Genomic DNA, 21,850 nt, shown 5'->3' with positions numbered 1-21,850 from the left:
ATCCATTTTTACATATTTTTGTACAATAGGCTCGTTTTCGCCATGTTAGCCATTGCATTTAATTGTTTGTAATTGCGATTCAAAGATTCAAACAAAAAGTGGTGTTCTTAAATTTACTTAATAACCGTTGGTCTAAGATATGGAAAATACTTATACGGAATGAAATATAATTTAAATTTCCTCCTGAATACGGCATCTAATATAGGGTGTGCAGTTTATTATAAACATATTATTCAATGTCACCTGTAGGTAGGCCAAAATCAACTAAAATAATATAACACTCTGTGTGATTACATGATATCAATGAAAATTTTATTAATGACAGTATCTTGTCTAAGTATATTGCCGGTGTTGGTGATGTGTTGTACATAACCACGACATAGGTACTTAATTCTAATTTTTAAAGCTTACAAATTAGGAAATCTTTAAATATTTAAAAAATAAAGGGAGTTCGATATAGGAAACCCTAATAAGAATTACGCGATAGACTAGTAAGATACAGGGTGTTCCATTTAAAATAAGTAAGTTATTACGGCTTGAATTTGTTAATAGAACAATCTAATATTTTGACCATCCTGCAAAAAGATAAGTATAGAAAACCCTAATACAAATTGAAAGCTAAGTAAATTTTCTACGCGATAAACTAGTAAGATACAGGGTCTTCTATTTAAAATAAGTAAGTTATTACAGCTTGAATTTGTTAATAGAACAATCTCATATTTTGACCACCTTGTAAGAAACTTTGTTGCAGTAAGCATCAGTTTAAGTATGCTAAATAGTCTATTATTATGATCCAAGAAAGAATTTGTTAATGATTCTTAGATTCGTAGATATTTATTTTTTTCTAAAACCTTACATTTTTATAAAAATCCTAATAAATCAAAACACCCTGTATTTAGGTATAGGGAACCCTTATGAAAGTATAGCTTATTTTTTAAGGTCAATTGAATAATGTCATCAGATATAGGGCATTCCAAAAGAAAAAAATATAACTTTGATATACCACTCTTTTTTTGGAGCACCTTGTATAATTCACATTATTTTTAGATTGTAGTATTAATAGCTCTGTATATTTCTGTGAAGAAATTTTTTTAAAATATCAAGTGGTTTTCCGTACAGACAGCGAGGCGAATAATATGAACCACCCTGTATATTAGGTCTCTATACCTAGCAAAAACAGAGTTATAGCTTATGAAAATAAGTTCATATTCGAAAAATTCCAAATACAATAATTCAATGTGAAATATCCAAATAATGAAGAATTCTTGGGGAAAACACATTACAGCTTTTTTAAAATGTTTAAAAAAAGCTTTATTTTTGTTTTTGTAAAAAAAATTTCTAGCATCAAATGTAAGCAAGTTACGCTCAAAATAAAGTTGTTGGCAAAGTTGTTTTGGCAAAGAAAATCAGGAAGCTCACCCCCCAATTAGCAACTTAAATGAAATTAATCGTTACGGCTTCACAAGTTACTTTACTTATATTGTGTTTATATGATCTGTAAGTTTCATCGATTCAAAGTGCTTAGTTTTGGAAAAATTTGGTTTTAAAGTCAAATTTTAAAAAATTTTAATTTTGAAAAAAATGCCTTTTTTAAAAATAACTTAAAAATTATTAGAGATACTAAAAATCTTAAACAATAAAAAAGTGAACATTGCTTTTCTGAATATATTGTATTTTTTTGCATACACTCGTGATAAGTGACTCGTTCAAGCCCTTTTAACTACAGCTCTTTCAAAAATATGGAGTTTGAACCGATGAAACTTACAGATCATATGACCAATACATATCCGAGTAAAAAACTTGTGAAGTGGTAACAATTCGGTTCATTTGAAATGCTAATTAGGGGGTGATTTTCCCGATTTCTTGCCAAAAAAAGGGACTAACTTTATTTTGAGCGTAACTTGTTTACTTTTGATGCAAAATTTTTTTTGAAAAACAAAAATAAGCATTTCTTAAACACTTTAACAAAGTTAAAATGAGTTTTCCCCAAAAAAAGTGCTTCGTTTTTTGGTTATGGCTCGTTAAAATATTCGATTTGGAATTTGACGAATATTAACCTATTTTTCATTAGCTATAACTCTGCTTCTACTAGGTATAGTGACCTATTATATACACCATGTTTTTTACACCAAATACTTACCTTTTGAGTTATTTGCGAAAAACCGTCTGAAAACGTGGTTATTTTTTAGAAAAATTAACATATTCACTCGCAAATAACTCGAAAAGTATTAACTTGGTGAAAAAACTTTATAGAACAAAAGTTGCTTAGAATCCATAATTTTATCCATTTACGGATTTATTTCAAACATATATTTTTCACCCCCGAAAGGGGGTGAAATTCACACCTAGGGCAAGAGCACACAACGGCACAATATCACTTTTTTTCTTTGACTTGTTAGCTATGCGTATGCTAAATTTCATGTCAATCCAAGCGACTCTTTAAAATTTAGAGGTTTTGCAATATTTTACCTTTAAAGAACGTACTAAATCCAATAAGATGTGAATTGGAGCTGGATCTGGATAGTCAGATAATAGAACAAGTGAGTTCAATATCGAGGCATCACATTAAACTGGAAGCTCGAAACAGAAGCGAAGAGAGCTAACAGAGCCGCAGGTTGTCTGAATGAAACACTATGCAGAAATAAAAATATCGGACATGAATTGCAAGGCAGAATGTACAAGATAGTCATCAAGACACAGAGAGGACAAAAAAATTGCTAGAAACGGGGTTGATGAAAACCATTCGAAAAATCGATGGTAAGACACTATGGAACAGAGCTAGAAGGACAGATATGCGACAGAGATGCAAGGTGGAGAACATTAATAACTGGGTAAGAAACAGAAGAGTAGAATGGAATGACCACATAAGCCGAATGACAACAAATAGAGTAGTAAGGACAGAGAGAGACGGTTCCCCAGTAGAAAGACGATCAGTGGGAAGACCAAAAAACGATGGAATGACAACTTACTGGAGGCACATTGAAAAACAGGCAGGGTCATGTCTATGCAAAAAGAAGAAGGCTTTTCAATAAATATGCTAAAGCCGGACGGTGAAAAATTATATGCCGAATAATGCTCCAAATAATTTGTCTTTTCGGAAATTATCTCTTGTTTGTATTTTTTATTTGACCTTTTTTAAATTATATATTTTAACAAATATATTAATAATGTTTAGAAATATAAGAAGATAATGAATGATTTAGCGACTTTTAAAAACTTAAATGTGTTTATTTGTTTATTTAAAAAATATAAAAATAATAATATTTTGCCAAAACACTTACCAGGATACTTCTCCTTGTGTTCGGTGGCGACGATGCGAGCCTTCTCAAAATATTTGTTCTTCTCATCCGTAGTCAGACCCTTCCAATTGCTTCCCAACTTCTTGCTGATAATCTTGTTGGAATCCGCTGGATATTTGTGGGAGAATAACTTCCGATTGTCTGTCGCGTATATCATAAAAGCGTTCGGTGGCCGCGGGATTTTAGGCACGAGGCACATCGTCTGGTTATACGGAATGTCCACATTTTCTACAAAGAGACGAATTAATTAGGACGATATAAGTCTTTGAACACGCGTAAAATCTGTAAAAAATCATGATATGAGAAAACTGAAATGTAGCGAAATAAAAGAAATAGTCAGCAAAACATTAAATACAAAACTCAAAGTAATCGAGAATACAACGGAAAGCACAGAAGAGAAGATAGAATCCGTTAATAAAACGATAGACGACATTAAAGACAGTTTTATGAAGAACGAGGAAGGTAAGAATAAGACATAGATGACGACAGAGATTCTTCAGCTGATGGAAGAAAGAAGATAAACAGAAAGAACTGGGGGAAAAGTGTCAAGATATCCAAATTATTTAAAGTAAATATGACGACTTCAACATGGATATGAAGCTAAAAGAAATTACAGGCAAATGTAAAAACAGAAGGGTAAGTAACTTGGTAATGGCAATGGAGAAGTAATCGTGGACAAAGAGAATATTGATAATATCGGGAAAAATTGCATACAAAATATATTTTTTGATGAAAGGACAACCAGTCTCCAATACCTATGGAAACACGTCTACCTATAATAGTGGCAGAAATAAGAGCAGTCATATCACTAAAATAAGTGAGAACGCCAGGACCAGACGAAGTACAGTCTGAATTTCCTAAATATTTTGATGATGAATCTATAAAAATACTATGTAAAATTTTCAATAATGTCTATGACATAGGCGATATTACAAAAGATTGGCTAGTTTCAGAATTTATTACGTTACCAAAGAAACAGGGAGTGAAAAACCACGGAGAATAGGCTAATAAGTCTAATAAGACATGCATTAAATATACGAGTTATGCGAAGAGAGAATACAAGACACACAGTTTGGATTCATGAACTACCAAAAATACAGTTCAACACCGAAAAATGATGGTTTTTCAAACAAAAGCCCAAATGATGATAAAGACCGGCGTGTAATACAAAATTTATACTGGAACTAATCAGCCACGATAAGAACAAATCTTGGAAATGAACCGAAGGAAGCGATTCAGATTCTGCGAGGCGTTAGACAAGGATGTATACTGTCACCTATATTTTAACCTACATTCACAGGATATATTTAGTGAAGTCTTGAAAAATTGCGAACATGGAATACTCCTAAATAGAGAACACCTAAACAGCATCCGCTATGCTGATGACACACACCGTTATTTTTGCAAAGAGTTTAAACAGTTTACAGCAACTAATAAACAAAGTAAATGAAGTCATTGAAAGATTCTAACTACAAATAACATATCAAAAACTAAATTTATGGTCATCAGCAAAAATAAAACTAGAGACGTCCAACTGTTTATCAAGAATACACCAGTGTACCGAGTAAAACAGTTTACCTATCTTGGAACAATAGTAAACGGACAATGGGATCACTCACAAGAAGTAAAATGTAAAATAGAGAAGGCTAGGAGTACATTCAACCCCATGGCCAAACTCTTTAAAAGCCACAACTTTAGTCTGAACATAAAAGTAAGGCACCTACGATTTTATATCTTCTAAATATTATACAACGAAGTTGAATCCTGGACACTCACTATAGCGATGGAGAAACAACTTAAAGCCTTCGAGATGTGGCTATACAGGCGCATCCTAAGGATGTCATGGACGGACAAGATAACCAAGAAGACCGTACTACGAAGAATGTGGAAAGAAATAGAAGTGATGTATCCGATTAAAAGAAGAAAGTTAGAAATAATACCTACTTCAAGGCAAAGTATTCGTAAAGCGAGGAATTGGGAGAAGAAGAATATCATCGTTAAAAAATCTTCACAACAACAACTAATCTATTTAAAGCATCAGTTAATAAAATAACTATAGCCAGAATGATCGCCAATACTCGAAAGGAATAGGCACCAAAGAAGTCTTTCAAACAACAGAAACATTTGTAATCTTCGAGGATATCTATAAAGCAAGCACTTGGATTTCGTTAAGTCCTAGGTTTTCACCCATCGTGACCGGAAGTATAGCCGGAAATAGATCTTTGAATTTTTCGGGTAACTTTGGATGCGTTCGGACGACCACAGCGGTTGGACAGCTGAGCCAGTAGCGTTTAGACGACACCGCTGGAAGTCAGCCGCTGAGAGATTTACTAAGCTTTCCCTATCAGCGCTGGATACAACCACTTCAGCCGATTTCTGCTGACAGTCAGCCGCTGTGGTCGTCCGAACGCAACCTTTGTGTCGATTGATATACGATTTGGCTAATTTTGAGTAAATGTTGCCCAACTTCCAGTCATAACTTTTTAACCGGAAATGATACCAAAACCGGAGCTAAATATTCGAGCTCGACTTCATTTGTCGAGCATTTCAATTTCTTCATTTCTGTATCTATCTATTTTCATATTTTCAGCAATTCTTCTGGAATAGTTATTTTATTTCATTAGCTATTATTTTTGTTTCTTGGTTTTCTGTGATGTCCATGCTTCACTCGCATATACAGTAGATGATAAAAGTTTAAATGTTCTATTATTTTCACTCATTTGGAAAAATGTGAAAACCTTGAATTATCCATGTCTGTCTGTCCGCCTGTAAATACAACTCCTTCGTCATTAGACAAAATCGGATAACACAAGAGATGTCGAATGAAAGCCTACAACACAAGGTTGGTATTAAAGGTGAAAAATTTGACCTCGTACTTCCGGTTTTATAGTAGTACAAGCGATATATTACTCGGCGCGCTTTAGTAAGACTAAAACAAATATATACTTCCTGTTCCATGTCTGTCTGTCCGCGAATATAACTCATCCGTTTTTAAAACAGTAGATAGAATAGTACATTCATTCAAGTAATTCCCCTCGCAATTCTAAAGGCCTTCATGGATTTGTTTGAAATTTTGAGAGTAGCTCAAAAATGATGCAAATAACAAACCTGCCTTAATGCCAATGTATGCTTCCATCCCGGGGGTGAATGCCACCCTTTCTCGGGGGTGGAAATTTAAAATTTCAAAATGACACCGGGAATCGGTATAGAATTGAATTTTATGAATAAAATATAGAATATTTTTTTTTACTTTACTTAATAATTTCTGAGTTATTCGCGATTGAAGATTCCAAAAAAAACACGTTTTATCATCCTTATTAAAATTTAAACTTATAAAAAACAACGAAAATAGTCAGTTTTAATTAAATTTTTTAGATAATATTAAGCAACTTATAAGTCATTGAGAACGAATTTATTGTTTTTCGTAAATGTATGCAAAGATTTGAGCTCAAATAACGGAAAAAATATTAATTTTTCATAGGAAATGTTACTATACATTTTTAAAGTACTTTTTTATACCTTCAAAATAAGCTTTGATAAAAGTCTCTAGCATGAAAATTAAGCAAGTCGTGATGAAAATTAGTCAAATATCTCGAATTTATGAAAGAAAAAATGACGGTAAAATGTATGGCATGTGCGTCAAAATTAATATTAATCGTTTCCGTAGCCCATGTAAAATTAACTTTATTTATGTTTCGACAACACGTTTCAAAAGTTGCAATTATTTAGAACAATTACATTTTTAAAAAACTTGTTTTTATATACATTGCTGTATTTTTATATAAAATACAACTAGGTACATTGTTTTTTTTTCGATTTTTCAAAAAATACGTTATTTTTTTAAAATATCTCAAAAACCATTGGATTTATGAAAAAGTATTATGACCAAAAATTTAGCCTTTTTACTGAAAATTTTCCTTTTTTATACCTCACGTAGCATATAAATTAAGCGAGATATAAGCGTTTCAATTATTGATTTCAATGCAAAGGAAGCCGCTTTTTAGCCATTTAACATTAAAATTGGTCGATTGTAGGGATCTACGAAAAAAGGTCGCCAACAATTGGTCGAGCGAAAAAATGTCGCGCACATTTGAGCGCGTATCAAAAGGTCGCCGGCGAAAAAACAGCGCCGACGAAATAAGGTCGCGTGCAATTGATCGCGCGAAAAAAGATCGCGTCAGAAAATATGTTTTCATTTGCATACTTTAACTTTCCTTCACACTTAATCCAGGCTTAGGTCAGATTTAGATGATGCAATAGAACTAAAGGCTTGCTGTTAAATAATGACCCAAACAGTTAAATATTTTCTTATTAGTCATTTTAACCTATTGGTAAAAAATATTTCGTCAACCCAATATTGACTTCTAAATGACTTTAGTTTTATTTTCCACTTTAAATAATAGGAAAATAATTGGAAGTAAATAATCCTATTTGAAATTGATCATGTAAAATGTTCGACCAATTTAATGGTCGAATTAAGGTAATTTTAACTGTAAATGTTGTAGGGAAAGTACCTAGAGGTATTATTTCACGACTTGGCAGTGTCGCAAAATTTACCCTTGGTTATTTAAGAGTAAGTTTTAATATAAGCTTAATATATTTTACAGGGTATATACTACATATAGATAGGGTAGGTTAAGGGCTACCATCTTTATTAAAATAAAATTTCCCAAATAAAATAATGATATTGTGGTTAAAAATTATATAACAGGCACAATTTCATTAATACATTGTCACTGGTGAGTACTTATTGAAGATATCATAGTTAAAGAATACATTTATATTAATAACAGATTTGCATACTTTAACTTTCCTTCACACTTTATCCAGGCTTAGGACTGGCAGTTAGTAACTGGCGTGTTTAAAAGTTTTTTTAATTTTAATTTTTTTATTTTTTTCTAATTTTTATTTTTTTTTTTTTATTTTTATTTTTATTTTTTTGTGTTTTTTTTATTTTTATTTTTTTTTTTGTTTTTTTTAAATTTTTTTTTAATTGTTTTTTAGTTTTTTATACTTGCAGTTGAAAATTTTGGGCAATTCCTCTTAAATATTCTAGATTTGGCCGGTTCCCTTATTGCAAACAAATCGTTTTTATTCGCCGCGCTGTATCTTTATAAATTTTTTTTTGAGGTTGTTGGTTTCCAGCTATGTATTGCTCCACTTTTAATCGATTTAAACTCTCTTCTTTCTTTAGCCCCGTAATAAACTTCCATAGATTTGGGTGTGCTGCATTTAATATCGAGGAGAAGCTGTTGTGCCAACCTTCGACAGCATTATTAGTACGCGGTAGATCTTCCTCTATAAATTCGAAGCAATTCCAAAGATTCCTTGGAAACATTGGCGGTCTTCTTTGTTGTCGTCGATCCAATCTGCCTATCCATACATCCTCAAAGTAGTTTATTAAAGGTGTTAGTAAATTTTCATTTTGAGTGTAAAACTCGCTGTCCAGTAGCTCTCCGAATGTTGCAACAACATCTACTTCAGGTACGAAGACTAGGGCTGCCAATTGTCGCAGATGTAGAGCAAAATTCGCGTCTTCTGTATAAACTTGTTGCAGTCCTGTACCTTGCATGTTTCTCCACAAACATTGTGTGAAATGAAAGAAACATCCACGGATTCTGACTTCAGGAAACTCTTGTTGTAAAGCATTAATTGCTGCTTTTTCATAATCCACCATTATTGTTGTAGGACGTAAACCTGGTCGTAACGTTTTTAATTCATGGAAGAGTCGAGTATATGTTGCCTGAGTTTTATTAGGAAGTAGAGCAAAAACAGTTGGAATAACGTTGCTATACTGTACGCCATGTATTGTATACAGCTGACCAAACAATAGAGGCGTACATGTGAATGTTCCATCGGCATACCAGTGTTCACAGCTCGCCATCAAAGTTAAATTTCTTTCAGTGGAAAATATTAAAATTCTCTGTTCGTTTGGACCACTGTCAAATAAAAGAAACGGTTCGCCGTTATTGTTTCTGGTGTGTTCTTCCGGAATAATAAGCTCTGTTAAGCTTCTTGGATTTGCCGGAATAGCTTCCACTCTTTGGCGTGTGTTCTGAATAGTTCGCTTTAGGGATGAAATAGAAGGTAGCTGCCCAGTTGCACCCACAGACACTTCTTGTGAAACGGTAGCTATGATTCCTTGTGTTGTTAGTTCAACTTGATGAGCCAGTTCTTTTATTCTGTTACAAGCCTTTTTTGCTTCTAATATTGACGCATCGGCAACGTGGTTTTGACTTGTACTTTTCACTACTTCATCTCCCACTGTGTGAACTCTCCCGGTACATTTATGCTTATTGTACTGAGCGCACTTCCAAATTGTCTTTTGATCAATCGTTTTTTCCTTTCTATGGATATATCCATTATACACCAACATATTGGCACCTTTTTGACTCTTTACGTAAGTTAAGACCATCTTGACAAATCGACAAGCTAATGAATAATGAGATATACGATATTTTTCCCATCTTCTTATACATCCAAAATACATTAAAAAGTAATAAAAGTACGGTTCACGAATATGGAATAATAATTACCACATTAGTGAATAACGCACAATTAGACAAAGAACTTTTGTACAATATTTATTTTAGCATTTCCAATAATGTCTTATCGTAATGACTTCATGGAATTCCTAATAAATACCTACACAATAAGGTGCCCTTATCTAAACTACTTATTCTTCACTAATCTGCATAACGACTTTCTACTAAGAACCAATTATGCTAATTACCGGTCTCTGAAAATACCAAAAATAGGTAAACTGGTACCTGGTATTCGTTTGTATGTAATATATACTGTAAATAGAACTATTATTACTGTACATTTTTAACGATATCCGATTAGGAAGAGCAAACACTTTTAAACACGCCAGTTTTTTGCTGACAGTCCTAAGCCTGTAAAAAGTGTGAAGGAAAGTACCTTTCTGAATTTAGATCCATATATTAAAATTATTCACGTAGAACAAAAAAAATACTTTCTTCATGTTAAAAATTGTTCAATTTTCAAGTATATTCACTTGAATAACCTGAAAATACCATATGAAATAATTTCCCATTCTCCTATATTTCCCATCTTCCTACACATCCAAAATACATTAAAAAGTATTTAGATATACGTTATTTTTCCCATCTTCTTATACATCCAAAATACATTAAAAAGTAATTAGATGGAATTCCAAGACTAATCGGCTCATAATGCATAAAGTTAAAGTATGCAAATAGAATTTCTTTAGAACCTTTTTGAAAACCAATTGAATGGTTTTAATAATGTAAAACATGACGCGATCTTTTTTCGCGCGATCAATTGCACGCGACCTTATTTCGTCGGCGCTGTTTTTTCGCCGGCGACCTTTTGATACGCGCTCAAATGTGCGCGACATTTTTTCGCTCGACCAATTGTTGGCGACCTTTTTTCGCGACACCCGATTGTAGTACCTCAACGTGTAAGCACCGACGACGATCGCTGCTGTGTTTATTAATATCGGTGAAATACGAGTTTACCAGTGTGAGTGATAACAATAATTATAACGTACGTATTTCAACATTTTAAATTAGATTTGTTTAGTTTATTCGGAACTATAATTAGATCCAGTTTTTTGCTTTTTACATTAATTAGAAACATCAATAATCGGTCTGGATCCCGCGTATGAAAAAAGTTAGCAAGCTGAAAATTTGTTAATAGCTTAAGGGTGTCTAGTCGAACAAACTTTGATATATGGGAACACTGGAACAGGGGAAGTTTTAATTGTGGAACAGGTTAAAAATTTGGAACGGCCAGACCACGAAAATGTCACATGTATTTTGTCTGACAGAACAGACTTAAACTCTCCGAACAGAGATTAAACTCTCATGCAAAAATCAGACTGCTATTTATCACCAAATGGGCATTATAATGAGTGGAACACGTAGAACATGTCAAATGACAGGAATTATGACAGGTGATAAATAGCAGTCTGATTTTTGTATGAGAGTTTAATGAAAGGGTAACAAATCAATTGGAAGTTCTGTCGGAAAAAATACATGTGACGTTTTTGTGGTCTGACGGTTCCAAATTTTTAACCTGTTCCACAATAATTAAAACTTCCCCTGTTCCAGTGTTCCCATATATCAAAGTTTGTCCGACTAGACACCCTTAAGCAATTAACAAATTTTCAACTTGCTATTAATCAACTTTTTTTCATACCCGGATCCAGACCTATAATATTAATGGACTAGCCTAAACATTGAAAAGTGATCTAGCCGGCTACCTGAGGTGCCGGAAAAATGTTTAAATATCATCAATATTCTAAATAAATAAATAATTATTATATTTCATAATATTGTTTCTGCTTCTGACTACATGGACAGCAACGTACAAAACAGTTCAGCTTCAAAGATGTCTCAAACTACAGATAATGCAACTTCTATACAAACAACTTCGTATGTATCCATAGTTAAATCCATAGTTAAACCTTCGTTTCCAAAGCGCAACAAAACGGTAGTATCAAGGCCGCGTCCCACCATCAAATAATTTTATCAAACTGGTTTGAGCAAACTGAAAGTGACAGTTAGTGACGTCACATCCTGAGTGTTCATTGTGGATAATAATGAAAAATTTTAATTTTAAATAAAGTACAAATAAGTTAGACAACTCATTACAAAAAATTTGATCAAACTAGACTGATAGTGAGGGCACAGATTTTTAGAATTTCAAAAAAACTGCAATTGTGACGTCACTTTGACGTACTTCCGGAGTTTGCTCAAACTGTTTGATCAAATTATTTGATGGTGAGACGCGGCCTTTACATGCTGATGAAAACCTTAAATTACATGACTATGTTAGAACTATAGGCGATATTATCGGTTCCAAACAAACTTCTTTTGCTTCTAGGATATCCCATAATAGGATATGTATTTATCTTGCCAATTCCAATCTAGTCGAACAGTTATTACCATAGCATCGCATTGAAATATTCAGATAGGGAAAATTACCCTAAATATTCGCAGACTGGTTTCCCCCACGAAAAGAATTGTCATATCAAATATTTCCCCAACCGTTCAACACGATTTAGTAGAAAGTGCAATTAAAAATCTTGGGCTTGAGTTAGCCTCCCCGATTTACTTTTTAAGAGCTCTCAGTGATGAGTACTCTCAGATCCTTAGCTTTAGACGCCAAGTATATGTTTTTTCCAATACAGATAATTTTGAATTACAAACGTCAATTGTAATACCTTTTGAAGGTATTTAAAACAATATCTTTTTATCTACAGATAAAATTGAGTTTTTTATCTGTAAACAATCAGGACACATTGCTTCTAAATGCCCTAATCCTACAACTGTTAATGTATCCCAAACTCCTAATTCAAATCCCGAATCATCCATGAACACAACCCTTTTACTAGATAACACGCAGCCGACAGACACTTTCAGCATGACCCCTATTACATATACTGCACAACAGGACACAACTACCGCCCTAAAACCAGCCCTCAAACGAGGTCGCTCAGAAATATCGACGGCCACGAATGAAAACAGTTCCCTTGATGACACTGTTAGCATGCCTCCACCCGTTTCACCTGCCAGTCACATACAGCAGGATAAAACCATTAAGCAAAAAAGAAAGAAACAAAGGACAAACCGACCAATAGAAATCGGACTAACTGAACAAACTAAAGAGGATATAAAAGAGGCCTACAAGCAAACACCAGAAGCATTCATACTTCCTCAAGATAATTTGATAGCTTTCCTTGAAAACACCTTTGGAAATAACGATCCTTACACTGTAGCATTGAAATCTGTAAGCGATATTAAATCTTTGATCTTAAATTTACAATTTCTGTACCCATCTCTCCAAGAACGGGCAATTAGATATCGTATAACACGTATAAATAAAAAAATTAAACTCCACCTGGAACCTGATGAAGCCGAAAGTGTATGTAGTATTGATATATCTCATGACATAAGCGATGAAATCCGCAACTCTGACGTATCTGAATTATCTCAACAGTCTCAAAAGTCCTTACAGTAATTAGTAATTATATTCACATTAGTTCAGTGGAATTAATTGTGACGGGTTTTTCCCGTCTTGAACCCTTACAACAATTAATCTCAGATCACGTCCCTGACTTTCTCTGCTTACAAGAGACTAACTTTAACACAACACACAATCCGTATCTTAAAAACTATTCTAGCTATCATTTTATTAGGACAACACATTTAAAGGCCAGCGGTGGATACTTCATTTTTATTTCAAATGATAGTTTTCACCAAGAATTTTTGTTAAACACAACGCTAGAAGCTGTAGCAGTAACTGCATGGTACCCGAACAAAATTGTCATATGCAATGTTTACATTCCACCTAACTAAAATCTTGCCAGTGCTGAACTTTTGAATCTCAGTAACCAACTTCCAGCTCCATTCATTCTTGTTGGAGATTTTAACGCTCATAGTATTATATGGGGATCTAAAAATACGTTTGGTAGAGGTAATATTATTAAGGATATTATCATTAACCATGATGTTAATCTTTTAAACACAGGAAGTAGCACGTATTTTCATATACAGTCTGGCTCCTTTTCTTCAATTGACCTGAGTATTAGTGATCCTAAAACAGCTCCTCTTCTTACCTGGTACACGCGATAGTCTCTATGACAGCAATCACTTTCCTATCTTCATCTATAATAATGAAGCTAAACCGTCTTATGTTAAGAGCAAATGGAATATCTTAAAAGCTAATTGGGAGCTTTTCAGCGCATCTGTGAAGGATCGAGTTAACGAAATTGTTTATCAAACAATTCTGATATGGATGTTGAAGATCTTAATACATGCATACTGCAAGCAGCAGAAGAACACATAGGAAAGTGCACCATTAATTCATCAAAAAAATCTGTATCATGGTACAGATCTTACAGCTATCTTGCAAGCTAGCAGTTAAAGCTAGCAAAAAGCCTTAAACAAATTTCGCAGAATACGATCAGAAGAGGACATAATTAATTTCAAGAGGCTAATGGCCAAATCAAAACGAGTAATAAAGAAAGGAAACGAGAATCTTTGATTAAATTTTCCAGTACTATAACCGCTGGCACATCTCACACATCTCCAACGCAAGTATGGAACAAAATAAAACAAATTAATGGACGCAACACAACGTATAAAATACCCGCTCTTATCCACGAAAATAATATTATCACAGACGACCAGAAAATCTCTGATACCTTTGCACAATATTTTTTAGACAAATACAAAAACAGAATTACCCATTTATTGACACGAGACGAACAGCACCCTCCTCAGTCCTCCTCATCTAACCCCGATCCACTTAGCCTACCGTTTACTCTGGACGAACTCTATGATGTTGTTAGCTCCCTAAAAAATTCTGCTGCCGGTCCAGATGATATTCCCCCAATATTTATTAAAAAACTACATTCGGATACATTAAGAAAATTATTAGATCTGTACAATATTTTATGGACAGATCAACTGTTTCCCAGGCTATGGAGGAAATCTATTATGATACCAATTAAAAAGAATGACTGCCCCTCAGCATTACCCAGTTCATTTCGATCCATTTCTTTAACTTGCTCGTTATGTAAAGTCTTAGAAAAAATGATAAATAATCGTCTAAACTGGTACTGAGAACGACATAAGTTACTTAATCCATTTCAGTCAGGATTTAGATCAAATAGATGCACTATGGACAATTTGGTTTCACTTCAGTCTGAAATTGCGTACGCCATGCAAAAAAAGAATGAGGTAATAGCCGTTGCTCTAGACATAGAGAGTGCTTTCGAAACCATTGCAAAATCAATCATTCTTGCAAAACTTATGCCTGGTTGCACCAACAGATCTTAAGTTCCAGATTAGCTAAGCTCTACTTATAAATAGGGCCTCCTTGAGTATCACTTACGTTGCACCATAATTTTAGATTCTTACATTATTATCAATTATATCTATTATTATATTATGGTATTCTTATTGTAATATATTATAATTATATTATATTAATTCTTATGATATTCTCGACTTAAGCTTAAGATCTGTTGGTGCAACCGGGCATAAGTGACCTAAAATTAGAAGGTAATAAATATAACAACCTTTATTAATCACTTTTTAACGGATAGAACGTTTCAAGTGTCCATAAATGGTAAAGTGTATGCACGACAAGCTGTAGAGGATGGACTTCCTCAAGATTGTATACTTAGCACCACACTATTCTTAATCTGTATTAATGACATGTGCTCTATGACAAAAGCACCAGTTCAACACGCTATTTACGCTGATGATATCATTCTATTTTGTCAAGGTAGGACCACATCCAGTACATGTGCGTTACTCCAAAACACCCTAGAGTATATAACCAATTGGTCAGAAAGTACAGGATTCAAATTTTCACCACCTACATCTGTAGTAATCCAATTTAGTAAAAAATACAGGTCTCCCAACCTAATTTACAACTACATGGAACTTCGCTTCGTGTAGTAGATAACCATAAAATCTTAGGTATGCAGTTTGATAAAAGACTGTCTCGGAGAAATCATATAAAAACCACTAAAGCTAATTGTTTAAAAAGAATAAACATCTTTAAATCCCTTGCTCACTATCACTGGGGATCTGAAGAGAAATTATTACTCAGAATTTACCAAGCTCTAATTAGGTCCAAACTTGATTACGGTAGCATACTCTATATGTCTGCATGCCCTCCCTGGGATTGTATTTCTACCTCGACGACGGTGGGACGGTGGGCCGAGTAACCGGTCGTGGTCCCTAAAATTGTGAGGGGAGCACGTCCGGTGAAACCAAGAACCGTCCCAGCGTCCAGCGACTGTGCACCGGGTGAGCGCCGGACACCGCCGCTGGATGCTAAAAGGCGTCGCAACTGAGGCGAGCAGTTGCGACGCAAGCTGCGAGCAAGTAATCTAGCCTTAGCGCGGTAAGGGCGCACTGCCGCGCCAGACACGGAGCACGTCCCGACTCGTGGGACTTACATGGACTCTACAAAAACAAAAAAAGGAACAGAAAAACATGAAGACGACTACAGGCAAGGGAATAAGGAGGATGAAAAAACTAAGAAAAATGAGAATGGGGAAGAACGGCCGCAAGACGGCAGACTAGAAGAGGAAGAACAAAGAAGATTCGAAGAAGAAATGTTGGATTGGCACAGTAGGCAGCCAAAGATGAACAGGTCGGGTACTCAAAAACACTCGACACTGGTAGGGGATGATGTGTTAAAAGAAATTAACAGAGCAGAAGATGATAAAGAAGAAGGAGATACAGGGGAAGAAGATCCATTGGTGGAAAGAGTAGAAGTGGAGGAGATAGAAGCTGAAGGGGAAAAAAAAGACAAAGAAATACACAGTGGCAAGACATAGAAGAGAGCATTTTGTCAGCTCTTCTGTTTGATGAGGAGAACAGAGAAGAAATGAAACAAAATAAAAAAAGGAAAGGGGATAGCCTCGAAATAAACGAAAAATTTAAGAAAAGAAGAAATTTAAGAGAAGAAAGCGTAAAATATTCCGAGGAAACGGAAATGAGTGGATTCAAAGGAACCTAAAGGAGGTACTACACATACTAAATGCCAAAGGATCCATAGAGGGAGAACAAGAGGCCAAAGCGAGAAAGCTAATAGGTGAAATAACCGCCATACAAAACAAAACTAGCCAAAACCAAAACCAAACGACACAAGGTGAGGAGGAAGACATTAAATGCGAACAATGTAAACTTAAAATAGAACAGGAAAGGCAGAAAAAAGAAACCGAAAAAATAATAAGAGTCTTAAACAAAGGGGGGGATATTAATTACTTTAGTCAAATATACAGGGTGTTTCATTGGGAAAGTAACATACGTTAACTGTAGAAAGAGGACACTTAGGCGATCTCAAAAATACCATACTTAATGGATCTTACTCCATTAATAACAAAGATACTGGGTGTTTTATGTATTCTGCCATTTTCTTAATTGGTTCATAACTTTTTAATCACACTGTATATTTATTTTATATTTGGCACGCAAATATCATTTAAGGTTTGTAATAAATTAATTTATTTAGGTCCGGTTTCACCAACAACAAATAAATCAATGAATAGCTATTAGTCGAATAACATTTATTAGACGTTTAAATTTATATTTTGTTTCAATATAATTTTGGTAATTTAAAGTTAAACTCGCGAATTTACTTTCTTCTAAATATTTACAGCCAGATTAACTTGCCAATTTACTTGAAGAGTAAGTATTTTTTTGATAAATTAATACAATAAGTCTTATTTGACGTAAGTATAATGGAGAAATGTCAGTTTAATGGTCGAATGACTTATTCAATCATAGAATAAAGTACTATTTGTCGTTGGTGAAACCGGCCCTTACAATTGTAAAAAATCCAGATTCGGATTAAAAAATATTGGAAAAATTTTCCGACCCCAAAACAACACCCTGTACATTACATTTTTTTAAAATGGATTTCTCAGTTGAAAAGAGGATGAAAAACCAAATTCAATGGTATAATTTGAATTTTCGACAAAATGATTTTTCTGGTGAAATTTTGAATTTGAATTCGGAAATTACGTGAATTGCGAGAGTTCTGAGTAGAAAAAAATTGAAATACAGCTTACAACATGTCAACCGCACTGTATATTGATTTTATATTTAACACGCGAATATTGTTTTAGGTGTCCAATCAATTAATTTATTTACAATTATAAAAAATCCAGGTCCGGTTTAAAAAATATTGTGTAAATATTCCGACCCAAAAAAACACCTTGTATATTAATTTTCTTTAAAATGGATTTCGCATTTGAAAAGAGGATGAAAAACAAAATTAGTGGTATACTTTGAATTTTCGACAAAATGATTTTTCTGGTAAAAATTTTGAATTTGAATTCTGAAATTATGTCAATTGCGAGAGCTCTTGTAGAAAAAAATAAAATGCGACTTAATTTTAATTATTTAATCTAAATTGGTAAAATGTTAATATTTTAGTATTTTTTTATTATGTGTGAAAAATAGTTTTTGGCGAATATTCATCTTTAAATAATGAATAAATAATAAAAGGTCAATAAAGAATACATCACTTTAATCAACAAAATAGCTAAAAATTATAACAAAACAGCGAAAAATTGCAGCATAATCACTATTCAAAACTAAAGTACTGTGTACTGTGTGTGTTGAGTAAGTGTCTTGTTACATTGCGAAGTCGACGTCATTGTCTTTGCAAAGAGACGCTACTTGTATCCGAACGTCTGCAGTCCCTCCGGTGAGTACCGATCCCACAAGGGCAGAAACTGTTTTCATTTATTAATTTATAATAAACGAAAAATTTCTGACCATGGTGAGATTCGAACTCAGGACCAGTCGGACCTTTCGATCCAAAGGTAGGCGCTCTTACCACTGAGCCACAGAGGGGGTCATCAAAAATTATTGTTATGTGTGCAAATGTTAATATTTTACCAATTTAGATTAAATAATGGTATTAATTAAAATTAAGTCATATTTTAATTTATTTTACTTTGAGCTTCGCAATTCACATAATTTCAGAATTCAAATTCAAATTTTTACCAGAAAAATAATTTTGCCGAAAATTCAAAGTATACCACTAATTTTGTTTTTCATCCTGTTTTCAAATGCAAAATCCATTTTAAAAAAATTTAATATACAAGGTGTTTTTTTGGGTTTCAACATTTATACAATATTTTTTAATCCGGACCTGGATTTCTTATAATTGTGATTAAATTAATTGACTGTACACCTAAAATAATATTAGCGTGTTAAATATAAAATCAATATACAGTGTGGTTGACAAGTTGTAAGCTGTATTTCAATTTTTTTCTACTTAGAGCTCTCGCAATTCACTTAATTTCAGAATTCAAATTCCAAATTTCACCAGAAAAATCATTTTGCCGAAAATTCAAAGTATACCACTGAATTTAGTTTTTTATCCTCTTTTCAACTGAAAAATCCATTTTAAAAAAATTTAATGTATAAAGTACAGTACAGTACATAATGTATAATCATACAGGGTGTTGTTGGGGTCGGAACATTTTTCCAATATTTTTTAAGCCGGACCTGGATTTTTTACAATTGTAAATAAATTAATTTATTGTACGCCTTAAATGATATTTGCGTGCCAAATATAAAATGAATATACCGTGTGGTCAAAAAGTTATGAACCAATTTAGAAAATGGCAAAATAGATAAAACACCCAGTATCTTTGTTATTAATGGAGTAAGACCCATTAAGTATGGTATTTTTGAGACCGCCTAAGTATTCTCTTTCTACAGTTAACGTATGTTACTTTACCAATGAAACACCCTGTATAAAAAGAAATGGGAAGGAAAAGTTTACGAAAAAACGAAATGGGAACAGGGGGTCTACAAGAGACAATAGAAAAGAAGGAATACCTGATAGTAACGAGGAACAATATAAAAGAGGGAGGGGTAGAAAGTGTTATACGCACAATTAGGGAAGAAGTCTATGAAATTATTGAGGGTTGCAATGAGGGAAATGTAGAATATATAGAAAATGTGAAGAAAATCTCCATGGCCAGTCAAAGAAGGCAATGGTATACGTATGTAATAAAAATTAAAAAGCAAGGGATGTATGAAATGGCCGAGAGAGCCTTGAAGCAAATCAAAGAGAGGGAGGAGCTGCCGGAAACCATCCGCGTAGTAGTAAATAACGAAGTAAATAAAGAAGAGGTGCGGAAGGCCCTAGAATTTGTGGGTCGGGGAGAGAACATAACGTGGGAAATCGTAATAAGAGGGAAGGAAATGGATAAAGGGGCTAGACACGAACAAGAGGAAGCCCTCCTAATCAAAACGGGAGGGAAGTCATACACTGATGTCCTGAAAGAAATGAATCAGAAGATAGACATCGGAAAAGTAGGAGTCAAAGTAGACAGGATGAAGAAAACAGAAGGGGGGGACATCCTGGTTAAACTAAAGGGGAAGGGAGCCACAGAAAAGTTAAGGAAGGAAATGGACATGAGGATGTCCGGGATCAATATGGCAATAAGAAAGAAGGAAACTCACTTCACGATAACTGGACTGGATCCCGGTGTCACGGAGAAAATATTACACAACGCCATAAAGGCTTATACAGGGATATCTAAAGATGAGATCGACATAAAAATGCTTAGGACGAACAGACACGGGGAGCAGGTTGCAACCAGAGTCGTGCGCCCTACAAAAGCGGAAGAATTACGTAAATATGATACGATAGCGATAGGCTGGGTGGCGTGTCCCATAAGGGAAAGGTATACCCCTACAAGGTGTTACAAGTGTCTCCACTATGGACACAACACCTACGAGTGCAAGAGGGAAAGCAGGGTAGCGTGCTGCTACAACTGCTTCAATACGGGACACACAGCGGCGCAGTGTAGCAGCGCCTCATACTGTCTAACTTGTAAAGAGGAGGGACACAGAATGGACCGTATGCAATGCCCAGCCTACAGAGCGTGGGTGTACGGCAGGGGAGGAGAAAGGGAACCCCAAAGGGGTGCGTAAAAAGAAAAAAAAGTGAAAAGGTGAGAGGTGGTTTCCTGGAGAACGGGAGTGGGCCCATATACAGCCCACCAGCGAAACAGGAAGCCACCTCTCACAGGGTTTTACGAGAGATATGTTATATTACGAATCAAGCACCTAATTATTTTATTTATACAAATTTTATTTATATATTTTATTTATTTATTTTATTTATTCTATTTCATTTATTATATTTATTTATTTATATATTTTACTTATTGAATAATTTTATTTACACAATTTTTATCTATTTTATCTATTTATTTATTTTATTTATACCTACTTACTTACTTATTTTAGTTTGTAGGAATTTGAATCTATCGAAAAGACGCGAATCCCTTGCAGATACTACCTCAGGGAACTGAACCAAAGTGAACCTCAAGGATCAACCTGGTATACGGATATTGCAGGTGAACGTGGGCAGAGCGCGCCGAGCGCACGATCTTGTCCACGCAAAAGCCTGCAAGCTAGATACAGACCTGCTCATCGTCCCTGAGCCAAACAAAAAGATCACGTCAGGCGATGGTTGGGTTCAAGATAATGGAAAGAACGTGGCAGTGCTCATTAGAAACAGGGATGTGGGAGTGCAGAGCATTGTCAGGGGAGGAAATCATATCCTCATTAAGCTGAGGGGTTTCAGCCTACTGGCATGCTATATATCTCCGAACATCCCTATGATGAGATACGAGACCATCGTTGATGAAATAATGAGCGCCGCCATAAACGAAAAAGAAATACTGATCGCCGGGGACATCAACGCGAAATCTAGATTATGGGGTTCCCCTATAAATGACAGAAAGGGGGAACTCTGGAACGAATGGATAGCCCAGGCTGGCCTCCAAGTATTAAATAACGACAAGCCAACCTTCGTAAGGGGGGCCAGCCAAACACATATTGATATCACATTCGCGAGTGAAGGGCTATCCAGAAAAGTACATGGATGGGATGTCCTTGACGATCAGTTGTTCACCTACCACCGTTACATAAAGTTCGAAATAGAGACAAAAGGGGGGTAAGACGGCCGATAGGTCATACGGAAACTTACTTCAACAAAAATAA

At 34.5% G+C, this 21,850-nt stretch overlaps 1 protein-coding gene across 1 annotated transcript; it reads left to right on the top strand.

Moving 5' to 3' along the window:
- Positions 1 to 19,624: 19,624 nt before the first annotated feature.
- Positions 19,625 to 20,773, top strand: LOC126883675 (uncharacterized). Its single transcript, XM_050649335.1, has one exon. The coding sequence runs from the start codon at positions 19,625 to 19,627 to the stop codon at positions 20,771 to 20,773; it is 1,149 nt and encodes a 382-aa protein (XP_050505292.1).
- The last annotated feature ends 1,077 nt before the right edge of the window (positions 20,774 to 21,850 follow it).

Source organism: Diabrotica virgifera, chromosome 4, assembly GCF_917563875.1.
Source record: "Diabrotica virgifera virgifera chromosome 4, PGI_DIABVI_V3a".
Classification (NCBI taxonomy): Eukaryota; Metazoa; Arthropoda; class Insecta; order Coleoptera; family Chrysomelidae; genus Diabrotica; species Diabrotica virgifera.
This window is presented reverse-complemented; position numbering and strand designations above follow the sequence as displayed.

Excerpts from the sequence above, each read along its gene's own strand:
- LOC126883675 (XM_050649335.1), top strand. The coding sequence starts at position 19,625 with ATGGGAACAGGGGGTCTACAAGAGACAATAGAAAAGAAGGAATACCTG.